This window comes from Morone saxatilis, unplaced genomic scaffold (assembly GCF_004916995.1).
Source record: "Morone saxatilis isolate NCDOM2014 unplaced genomic scaffold, NCSU_SB_2.0 Contig5, whole genome shotgun sequence".
NCBI lineage: Eukaryota > Metazoa > Chordata > Actinopteri > Moronidae > Morone > Morone saxatilis.
This window is the reverse complement of record NW_023340095.1, coordinates 292,538-305,311: the sequence shown is the minus strand read 5'-3', so window position 1 is coordinate 305,311 and position 12,774 is coordinate 292,538. Positions and strand designations below refer to the sequence as shown.

Here is a 12,774-nt window from a genome sequence, read left to right as displayed (position 1 = left end):
ATGTAATGTAATATAATATAATATAATGTAATGTAATGTAATATAATATAATATAATGTAATATAATGTAATATAATGTAATATAATGTAATGTAATGTAATGTAATATAATATAATATAATATAATCAGTGTTGGAAAAGGTACTCAGATCCTTTACTTTAATTCAACGGAGGAATGAGGAATAAGCTGGGGGACGTGTTTCATACATCGACACATAAACTCACTGTTGTGTGTGTATTCAAAGGTTCCTGCTCTCCATTCCCCATTATTGGTATTATAACTTTGTCTTATTTTCATAGTTTAGTTTAGATTGTAAACCAGAGATGTTTCATATCTGTTGTCCAGTTCAATACTCAGAGACTGATAACAAAGCTGCTGCTGCCATCTACTGGTCAGACTGACATTGTTCTACAGCTGCTGCACGTGAAGGCCATGAGTTTGAATGTGGGAAGACCAAAGTAATAAAGTAATAACACAACTGCAAACTGTTATTAATCACTAAAGTATCTGCACTGTCACAGCTGATAGGAATGGGCACTAAATACGTTTTATTAATGTGTCTATTCTTGTTCTGTGTGTGTCAGGGTGGGATTAAGGTAAAGATTACAGTCCGATGCTTCTACAGAAAACAACATTGTGTTTATAGATAACATATAACTTACTTAAAGGACCAGTGTGAAAGATTTAGTGACATCCAGCACCTGGGAATGAGAACGGGATGTGAATTGTGCAGGAGAAACTACGGAAGAACATGGCGGACCCACGCCAGAAGAGGACCCGCTCCCTCTGCAGATAAAAAGTCTCATTATAAGGTAACGGAATGAACTAATGAAAACACACCTATGGATATTATATTACAGTAATGTGACACACTGGACCTTTAACTTACACCACGTATTTCACAATCTTTTCCTAAAAACACCTTTTTCATGTTGCACTAAATCCATTATATTTTATAATATACAATATCAATATTAACTGACATCACTAAGATTCAGAATATCCATCAACGTGGTTCCAATAATCTTTTTTATTTATCAGAAACTTGCTATGTGGGAAGTAATGAAGTACAAATACTTTGTTACTGCACTACTACTTTTTTCAAGTATCTATACCCTGAGTATTTATTTTTCTGACAACTTTTTACTTTTACTTTTACATTTTTACACAAATATCTGAACTTTCTGCTCCTAACATTTTAAAAACAGACTTGTTACTTTAGTTTGAATTCATATTACTCTTTTTTGCATCATTGCACACCTTCCCAACATGAAGACTGGTGCTTCTCACACATGACAAAAGTAAAATGGGCAAAAGTCCTCCAGGGAGATCAAGAAAGACCTTTTACTTTTATACATGTAAGAGCCGGTACTTTTACCCTTTTACTGGAGTAAAGTATCAGTACATCTGCATGTGTGTACTGTCGCCTCCTCTGGACAGAGAATGAACTCACTGTTGTTTCTGATGCAACCACACACACACACACACACACACACACCCAATCAGAGCTCCCTGTGCTTGAGTGGTGTCAGTCACACGAGATATGAAGAGAGTGTGGCGCTGGAGGAGGACAGAATGCTGCACAGGAGCCTCCTCTGTGCTGCTGTCTGTCCTCCACCATGAGGTGATGGATCGTAATGGTTCTGCTGTGAGAGTTTTCACTCTGTCAGCGTTCACTGAGACGCTGAATCACAGAGTCTCTGTCTTCTCTGTGACTTTACTGTGTTACTGTGTGATCCTGTTTATCAATGTCTCACTCGTATTGACCATTATCTCAGACCACACCCTGCACAAGCCCATGTACATTTTATTATGTGTGTGTTGCATTAATGGATTGTACGGGACGGCAGGTTTCTACCCAAAGTTCCTCAACGACCTGCTGTCGTCCTCTCAGGTCATCTCCTACGGCGGGTGTCTCTTCCAGGCATTTGTGATGTACTCGTTTGTTTGCAGCGACACTTCCATCCTCGCCGCCATGGCTTACGACCGCTACCTGGCCATTTGTTGGCCCTTGCGGTACCACGTCGTGATGACGAAGAGGAGGCTGTGTGAGCTGGTGTGTTTGTCGTGGTTAATGCCTTTCTGCATTTTCTCTGTTAACATCCTGCTCACGACCCGACTCACGTTCTGTGATACGAACATTCAGAGGCTCTTCTGTGTCAACTGGATGATTGTGAAACTGGCCTGCCCCGACATGGACACGGTTGTAAATGAAGCATTTTCATTAACTACTCTCTCTATTTATATTTTCCACTGGTTGTTCGTTGTTTGGACATATATATATCTGATTCAAACGTGCATCCGCTCCAGAGAAGACAGGGTAAAGTTCATGCAAACGTGTGTTCCCAATCTAATCTCTTTACTCACTCTTTTTGTCACCGTGGTGTCGGATCTGATGCACATGAGATTTGCCTCCAAAGATTTACCTCAAAGCTTCCAGAACTTTGTTGCTGTGGCCGTTCTCGTTGTTCCTCCTGTTATCAATCCGTTGCTGTACGGATTCAAACTCACCAAAATCCGCAGCAGAATCCTTATTTTGGTTCACATGAGACCAAAATTACCTGTTTGATCTCTAATGTGCACATTTCACTGTTGAGCTGCTCCTTTATTTCACCCTCATCTTCAAATGAATCCTTTCTTTTGTTCTCAAATACAGTTCAGATTGAAGCTTTAAACCTGGAGATGACTTTATTATTTATTTATCTATATTTCCTGTATTCTGTGGATGATATTCAGAGAGAATAACTAATGCTGGGTGTACACAGAGACTCTCACTGACTACCTTCACATGCTCCAAATATTCCTGTTTCTGAATAACATTACATTCCTAGTGAGCTTGGCTAATGAAAATGAATATTCCGCTAATATTTCTGTTTACATGCAGCTGTACATACTCATATTATAACCTATAGGTGCAGACTGAGGCCTTGGATGATTTTAGACTCAATCTTGTCTTTTATTAGAAAATCTTCTCACTACAATGCATATTACAATTATATATGGTAATAATTATATATACAATAGATACTTCAGTTAGTTAATGGATGTCTGTGCTCATTTACCATATGTGCTCGATGTGTCTCATCCTGTATAATCTGTAATGTATTTAGTTTGAAAGTGTGTAATTGGCACTTCTTTGCCAGGTCATCAGGTCAGAGAGATTTATCTCAACTGCTTTTACCTGGTTATATAAAAGAAATAAAATGAACTGTGAGTGACTGAGTCATGTTGGTCCTACAGGTAAAAGAGCTGTTTCAGATATTTGGGCTGTTTTTCCCACCGGAGTTGAACACAATCTCCTTCTTTCATTCCAGTTGTGTATTTCCTCATATTCAGAAATCTACGTCCATGTGTTTCTCCTTCAGAGCAGAAATGTGGGCTTATCTTTTGTCCCTGCAAACTGTCGGTTCGGTGGTTTGTCTCTGACTGTAAACAGGCAAATGAGATGATGTCCTAATGTGAAAATGCTCCATTCAAAATAAAACCTAATTAGGAATACACAAACTGTTTGCATGACCTTTATCAAACGGGGGATATTGTCATATCTGGAATAATATTGGAAAATGATTCATGTGAACAAAGTCACTGAATGAATGAATTCATTTGATATGAAAATAAAAGTGAAATTTACACAAAAACATTCAGTCTTTGTCTCATTATTTCACTAAAACAAATGATTATATATCAAATATCAGTATTTTAAGATATCAGTATTTTGTCCCGTTACATTGGCTGAACAGTGAGTGATACAGGCTTTCACATCCAGCAGAAGGAGTATGAATAGATTTGAAGGATATTGATGTTGGGAATGCGCGCAATGAAGCAAAAACTAATAGAAATAATGAATAACTTCCCTCAAATGAATTCAAACTAAAGTCAGGAGCTTATTTAGTTATTTTGTTGCTTATTTCTACATTAAAATGTCTTTAAACTTGGACTTATGTTACATATTCAAACATATATTTATTTTAATGCAGATGTGATTTTCATCCCATTTTATGGGAGTAGTTATTGAACCGGAGGAGCTGCAGCCATCTTTTCTTCCATCTGCCTGTTTCTGAAGGATCAGTGTTAATCTGTGAGGAGGCGACCCAGTGACCCCATCAGCCTGTGATAACCCCTAACACACACAATAACACACACACAATAACACACACACACACACACACATACAGCTGATAGTGGCCTCTTGAAGATCCAGATGTTGCAGCAGGATTTAATGCCTCCTGTTATTGTGTGTTTGTGTGTTAGCGCTGTGTTGCCTGCTGCTGTCTGGCCTGTGTGTGTGTGTGTGTGGCTAAAAGCAGCAAAGAGTTAAGAAGCTTTGTGATCTGTCGAGGTACTTAAAGTGAGTGACAGAGCGAGAAAATGATGAGGAAGCTGTACGATGAGAGAGAGAGACGGTAAAGAGACACCAGAGGAACAGATGGAGTGAGGATGGGAAGATGGAGGTCGGGGACAGAAACAGGTTTTAGAGATCCCAGAAGAAAGCGAAGGAAGGAGGGAAGAAGGGGTGGCAGAGAGGGAGCCGGAGAGGTTAGTGGTGGCTGGATTAAGGCGGGTTAGAGAGGATTACAGTCTGTTTTGGTTTGGTAGTAAAATCACATCCAGTCAGTCACCACTGGCTGCTGCTGACACTGAAACATCCCCGCAGTGCAACCCGGACGGAGGAAGAGGAGGAAGAGGAGGACGAAGAGCAGGTGAGTCGCTCTCAGGTGTGTGTGTGTGTGTGTGTGTGTGTGTGTGTGAGGAGTTCTTCATGCTAAAATCTGCAGCCATGCTAGCTGTGAGCCTGAATGCTAGCATGCCGATGTTTATCAACTACAATGTTAGTTCAGTGTGTTAGCATGCTAACGTTAGCTAATTAGCGGTAAACCGACGGCTGAGGCTGATGGGAACGTCAATAAAGTTCTTATGGTTCATCCTGAATGTCTGAACCACGTTTCATCACCAACAGTCGGGATAAACCCAGAGGAACTCCTCTGACCCGATATCACACTGCATACCTCATTACCTTTACTCCTTTATCCTTTCACCTTCCTGATTCGTTCCAAATGATGAACTGTCAAGTTCATGAATGTTGTAGCGTTTAGTCCCAGTTGACAAACTGAGCTGACCAACAGTGAGCTTCAGTTATATCTTGACCTGCTGCTGTAACTGCACTACTTCTGTTCTAACTAATTACGTTCTCAAATTATAAATTTCAATTCATGATTACAGAAATACAAATGGACTGAAAACAGCGGACAACTGCAGACAAACTCCTCCCAGCATATCCCATGATCGATCTAACGTTGCTGAATTTACGGTGGCCCAGACAGTTCAGTGCATTCATCAGTTAATTATTGATTAACGAACTACTGTAGCAAAGCTCAGTTAATGTTCACATCTTCTCCTGAATGCTCCTGTCTACTAATTCACATTAAATATAGTTTACAGATAGTCTATGCTGCCCTCTGGTGGTCCAGAGTATTAATAACTAGATCACTTTGTCTCACAGCAACACTAAAATAATAAATCTGACAGCATTTAAAAGCAAAAGTTACTTTACTTAAGTAATTACTTTAATATGCAGTAACTGGTAAAGTAATTCAATAACTAGTAACTGTAACTAATTCATATTTTTCAGTAGCTGGTTTTATCTCATATTGAAAGAAACTGAAAATGTTATCACTCCTAACTCGCCCTCCATTTCAAAATACGACCCTGTAGGTTTCCCTCTGTGTTGAGGTCGAGTGAATAAATAGTTTGGTTAGGTGTAGGAGCAAAAACAATTTAGGTGATATTAAAAGAAGTCTTTAGGTTTCACACAGGACACCAACAGCAGTCTCCTGGGTCGGAGTCCTGTGTTTGAGTCTCGACCGCCATATGACGACTTTCTCCATCTTTATGCTAAGACACCTGACTTTAACAGCGTGCACATACAGAAATTGTATTAATGGGACACCTACAGCTTCGTATTCTGAAGTTGAAGCCACTAACTGCAATATTTGATGAGGTGGAAGTGAGACCAGGTTGAAGGTTTATAACTACAAATAAAATCTTCCTCATCCAGGTTTCCCCTCAGCATTACTGAGCACATCGAGCCCCTCGTTTCATAAGTAATCATTGGTTAAATCTGGGAAATTAAAACAATTTGCCCTCCCATTTTAGCCAAAACTACAAACATATCTATGAAAACTGCCCTGAGAGTTAAAAATACCTCCGACAGACACCAGCAGAAACAGTCGCTGGGTGTTGGACTGAGTGACTGCGTGACAACTTTCACATTTTCTGAATGAAAGCTCTTCCTGGACAGCAAGTGGAAACAGAAGCTGAGCCAAGATAAGAAGCTAACGACGTAATTAGCCCACATTTAGTAACCTGCTGCTGTAAGAGGAAGGACCAAAATAACACATTCAGTCCTCCGTGCTGCTGCTACTGGAAGATATCGGCATTTCAGGAAAATATAGAATTAATGATAATTACGCTTGGTTGAGAGCGATCGGAAAACATTCGGATCAAAAACTGTTCAGAAGAATAATTTTAGCATACCTCGTGGCCGATACAACCAGATGCAACAAGTCAGGTTTTTGACTGTGCGATTGTGATAAAACACAGCATTAAATGACATACAGTTAGAAGAATAAGTAAATGTATATTTTATTATATTTCATGTGTAAATATAGGAGGAACAGTCAGAACACAAGCAACCATCAGCCTTTAAAGCCAGAGACAGAGCTTAAGGCGTGTGGAGATCTTAGAGTTCAAGAGTCCAAGGTCACACAGGATGGAGTTCACCGAGAGTTCAGCCACATGGTCCTTTATGTGGTCAAAATGATAATACTGGTTTGTTTTTTGAAAACCAGTTGCTGTTGGTTTGGTAAAGGAAGAGCTGTATACTGTACAGGGTATATAATAGAGTGTTCATCATCAGTTGTTGGACTCCAGTAAGCATAAGAAGAAGTATTTCTATCAAACTTCAGGTAAAGTCTCCAGACTTTTCCTGCCCTAAGTTTGGAGGTTTACCTTGGACATGTGGCATTATTGTGTGACTGAGGAACGTGTAACAGACTGTACCTGCAGACTGCAGTACCAGGTTTACCAATGGAAGAATTCAGGCTTGAACCTCTGAATATCCATAGAATATGTCACAGTTGGTTCAGATAGTGTCTAAACATCTTATTGTGAAAGTTCTGTACTGAAGAAGGATGATGATGTTTCACACACTGATGTGAGAGTGTTACAGTATAATGACGTCTGTATCAGTTGGTGGAGAGTTTTAAATCATGTGAATCATTGTCTCATCGTGTGTCTCTGAACCTTTGACACCTTTTACTTTCAGTGCCCTTTTTCTTCTTCTACCGTGGACAATCAACATGAGACCAACTATGGAGGATGGTGAGCACACGCGCGCGCACACACACACACACACACTTCCATTATAACCTCATATAACTGACTGCATTTACTGTTTATTGTTTTACTTAAGTAAAGTTTTAACCCTGAACTCGAGTTTAAATCGGGACCAGGGATCAATTACATTTTAATCTGATGTAAAACCTAATTCAGAGAGTATTAGTGTCTGTCTGCAGGGTCAGGGCTCCTCTCTAACGTTAATCCTGTCTGCAAACATGTCTGCAAACATGTCTGCCTTCTGCTCAGGAGGACAAACAGCTGTTAAAATTATACCACACTTTACAACGGAGAGGCTTCAATGCATTACTTTCATTACTTATTATTTCTATTAATCTGTATGGACTTGGTCTGGGAACCGGAGCGTTCGAGTCCAGCATGGACCACAGTATGGAGTGTGGACTGGTAGATGCCAGTTCCACCTCCTGGGCACTGCTAAGGGGCCCTTAAGCAAGGCACCAAACCCCTAACTGCAGTGTATAGTCAGTGTTCATCTATGAATTGATACCACAAAGGGCATCTGTTCCCAGGGAACAGTTCGCAGACTGTTTAACACTGAGTCTACAATATGGCCACAACGGATCATTAATGAACACTTTATTTGTAAAATCAACATAATTGAATGTGTTAATGTTAATGTGAACAGCTGATAAGCAGTGAACACAATAACTGCAGGAAGTCAGTGGAAAAGGAGCAGTTTGGATGAATTTTGAGCAGATTATTTCCTGTGAATATTTCATCAGAGGTAAGTTTTCTGATGGTTTTAAGAACTTTTCATACTATTTATAATTCTATGTCTGTGTTGTGTTACACTCCAGCTTTAGGTGGGCCTTTGGGGCAAACAACTCTCCAACACTGACTAAAACAACCACAGAAAGACACCTTTAAAAAAAAAACCAAATGTATTAACGTAAAGAAATACAAACAATCAATACATGAAATCAAAAGACACAAAGTTACACAAAATCCCAGCCTGAGAGGCAGTAACACCAGTAGTCCCCACTCCAACAGGCTCTGACTGCTGGTGCTGGCACAGTGCTTTTAATCACCTAATCACAGGTAATCAGCACACCTGGGCAGAGCTGGAGGAGCAAAATGAGAAGGACAGGGAAACACATACTGCCGTGTCTGCCTGTGTGTGTGTGTAGGTGTCAGTGACGTGCTGTCCGACGTGGTGGAGGACGTTATTGAAGCTGTCTACAGAAACGTTGGTGGAGCTCAGCTTCTGCACGAACTCCTGAGTGCGCCGTGGCTGCGCGCACTGCTGAAGGTACAACGACATTGGACACACCCTGCAGGCGCCTGTCAGTATGAAACGTGTCCTGAGACAACTTCTGTTAGGATTTGGTGCTATACAAATAAAATGTTAAAAATCTAATTTCCTGTGTTGTCTGTGCAGATTTATGAGTGCCTGTTGCAGTTCCAGAGGTTGACACCCAGCCCCATCCTGCCTTATGCATCAGGACTCTCGCACGAGGTTTATTCACACACACACACACACACACACACACATATATTACATAAGATGAGATGAAAATATAAAACACAGTCAAATATAATCTAAAGCGTTTTTCAATCTCCAGTAGGAATGTAATGCTGATTGCTCTCAATTTAAAAACACAAAGAAAACAACCAAACAAATTCAATCTTTTTTTAAACAAAAGTTGAAGTAAAAGTGCCCTCTTGGATGTCCCCTGTGGTCAATGAAACACGTTAAAGTGCCCTCTTGGATGCTAAAGTTTATGGGGTTTTCCCGTTTATTTTACAGATTTTCTCTGTATTTTTTTAAATACAGAGAAATATGAATATAATTACTGTTACAACCCCCCCATTATAGCTCGTATGACATAATCAAAGACAGGAGTTTCCAATCAATTAATTTATTTTCAAAACAATGAAGAAAAGACCAATGAAACGACTCAAACACACAAACAACAAAAGGTCTAATGCATCGGCTCCGGACAGCCCAGCTGGGGCCGTACGATCGGAGCCCCTTTCCTCTACATGTGTAAATATCTTTAATGAAACATTAAAAAGACAAAAGAAAACACAATATTTTATATAGAATTAAAGCTAAAAACTGTATTTTAATTATAGAATATTACTGTATAAGTCAGTTATTTTCTGTTATTTTACTTTATGTTTTGGTGCTGGAGTAGTACTGTGTTTTTACAGTCTAACCCTGAATAAGCAATGTCACCATAAATGCATCACAACTTTCTGCGTTCTGGTCCCCCACTGCCGTCTATACTCTCTCTATATTCCTGTCTGAGTACCTGTCTGTCTGTCTGTCAGATAATGACTGTGATACAAACGGTCCCCCGTCCTTCAGCCGAAGCTCGAGAGCTCCACAACCTCCTCAGCTCACCACACATCCAGGTCTGTTCACTCATTCAGGAACTCTTGTGTAACTCCCGCTTGATGGTCTGTGATAACTCCTGTACCCGTCTCTCAGGCCCTCCTATCGTCCCAGGACAGTGTGGCCCAGTTAGACTACGGACCCGTTTTACCCCCTCTGCCCGACGAGATGCCTGAGAATGAGGAGGCCATGAGGATCGTTTGTCTGGTGAAGAACAACCAGCCGCTGGCGAGTCACTTTCTATTTCACAGCGTTGGTGCTATGTTGGAACCAGTTTTTCTGGCCGAGAGTCGGTTCTTTGGCTGTCGAAACCCAAAGAACTGGTTCAAGATTAGGTAGAAAAGGCGTACAGGACTCAGGACCTAAACCCACGTCTGTCCTGTTTTACACTTTTACTTTTGTGCAGAACATAAATGGAAAAAACATAATACAGGCAGCAGGGAACTGTAATTCTACAAAATGTGACAACATAAACGTTATTGCTAGGAGACAGGGTTGAATAATTGATCGCACCGAGCAGCTGGGTTGGAAGTAGAAAGCCTGTGAGCAGCTGACAAAGTAACCATTGATCTACCACTGCTTTACAGATAATTACCTCATTGTTTAAAAAAAAATAGATTTCAGTTTCTTATCTTTTGTTAATTAAGAATGGAGAAATGCACAGAGGAATTGTAGAAAGAGGACACGGTGCGATTCGTAGTCGCTGGAGCAGCCTTCGCCGTCTCACGTTGGAGCGTCTCGTCCCAGCGAGGAGGGCACGGTCAGGGGAGGAGCTCCGAGCAACTGAAAGTGAAGCCTGGCCTTTGCCCCTCCCCAGAGGAGGACAGTCACGTCCCTTTATGCCCCGCTACGAGTCGACAGGCAACTCCTGTTTGTGTCCGCAAACCGCAGAGCTCTGGAAGAAAGGGCTCAACCAATCATCTTCCTCTATCTTTAGCCCCGCCCCCTGCAAAGGTAAGAGGAGGGTTGACGTCACTGCATGCAATCATCAGTCATCAATCATCAATTATCAATCATCTGTCCATTTTTCCATTCTTTGTCCGATCTGTCATCCAATCACCAAAGGAGCAACAGTGAGGAAGAACAGTTCACCCTCCAGCGCCGTTATCAGAATCACTCTAACGAGCGACCTATAACAGACTTAAGAAGAAATCTTTATAATTCATAAAGGCAACTTGTTCCAGTAAGAAAAAAGTCACTAGTAGTTTGGTCCAAATGGCTGTGTTTTGTGGGGACGGCTATGATTTGTGAAATTCTCTGGAAACTACAATGTCTGGTTACATTTTCAATTGGTTACAAGTTCCAGTGATTGAATAAAATTTGTGCAAAATTCATTGAGTTTGCGTTAACTGTTGCGGATGCAAAATCGCAACTTCCTGGAAGGACTGTCTATTAGTGCTGATGGAATTAATCTTCTCTTCCACTCTCCGAATCACCTTTCAACTACACCTGCTGTTAACATATGTGACCTTAAAGGTTATTTCTTTCATGTCACCCAGTGTATGGAAATACACGGAAGCACAGAAACAATGTAAATCTCTTCTTACAATCTCAGCTACGACTTTGGATTCATACAAATGAATGAATGATTATATAAATAAATCAATGATTTGCGTTAGAACAGCTTTTTTCGAATCTTTGTAGAGTTTCTTGAAAATTATTGGTTGCGACAGAACCACCACACTGAATTTTCCCCGTCAATGTGAAGTTGGGAGGACCTCCTGGAAAGCATGCTGCCTTTTGCAACCTTGCAAAGTTTCCTAAGTTAAGAAAGTTCAAATACTTTTAGTCCTCGTCCTTAAAGTAGGACTGATGTCCTGCTCTGAGATGCTTGATAAGGCCCAGTATCTTCAGCAATATGAATACGAAAACTTTTTTCAAAGTGAGGAGCACAACTCTGTATCTTAGTCTACCATACATACTACTTTCATTTACTGACGGCATTTCTTCATTTCATCAACAATCTATAATGTCTCCCTGAAGGTAAAAGCTCAAATTCAGTGTGCGTCGGGTACTGATCATCATTCATTCATCCATTTCTGCATTTGTCCATTCCTTGATTGGAAAGTGGATCTTTAGAGTCATCCAGCAAAAGTGTGCCAGTTCATCTATCAGTTCATCCATTGTGTATCTTTCAGATACTTTTCATCCTCAACATCTCTAAATCATCACCAAGTCAAAAATTGGTTGCTTCATTTCATTTCTTATCTTATAACTTTTTCTCTTTTCTTCATCCATCTCCCTAAATTGAGGTTCATTTTCAGACAAACCCAAACACAACGAGGGAGAAAGTGCTTCTACTGGTGGGAGCAGTGATGACTATGCCTACCCTCCTCCTCCAGTCCCAGCTTACAGTCTTCCTAACTCCCCCGTCTTATACAAAAAGTGGGCTACAGGTGGACACTCAAGGAACATCCCTACACCTGGCAGGAACCCTCTCAGAGCCCACACAGCTCCTTCTAGTCCTATGGTTCATCGTTCCACTCGGCAGCAGGGGGTTGCCACTCTCCCCACCCCTGGCAGGCAACATCGATGTCAAGCTGGATCGCATAACAAACGACAAGAAGAGCCTCTCAATTGCCCCTTGATGATCCACTCCCCTACTGCTCGTCGTAACAATGGATGCCAGAATCAACCAAAGCAACATCCTCAACCTTCAGAGCTCACCAAACAGTGCAGCGTGGAGGAGCTCAGGTCCACTGTTCAGATGGTGGCCAGCAGTATTGAGCACGGCACTCAGGACGTTCGCCATCTTGGCCATAAGATGATGGCAGTGACAGAGATGATCGCAGACAGCGCGGAAGATAACGCCCAGGCGCTCAACCTGCTGGCTGAGGTTGTTGACAAGCTCCAGGGACTCATTGTAGCCAGCAAACACCCAGAGCTGTCACCTCTGTGCAGGCCGAGACGGCACACTCCTCCCCCACCTCCTCCAAGGGTCTCTTCAATCTCTCCAAAAGTGGTCCACAAACCTCCTACACCCTACCCATGCCACCTTTCATCCTCCTCTTCTTCTTCT

General features: G+C 41.2%; 1 protein-coding gene across 1 annotated transcript in view; it reads left to right on the top strand.

Annotated features, from left to right (window-relative positions):
• Positions 1 to 8,544: 8,544 nt before the first annotated feature.
• The window catches only part of LOC118339048 (MAGUK p55 subfamily member 4-like), a gene marked incomplete at its 5' end in the record, with an annotated part of 11,324 nt that continues 7,094 nt past the window's right edge, over positions 8,545 to 12,774 (top strand). The window contains 4 exon segments of the mRNA XM_035676573.1: positions 8,545 to 8,666; positions 8,796 to 8,873; positions 9,692 to 9,775; positions 9,852 to 9,983. Of these exon segments, the coding sequence (XP_035532466.1) occupies positions 8,545 to 8,666; positions 8,796 to 8,873; positions 9,692 to 9,775; positions 9,852 to 9,983 (416 nt within the window).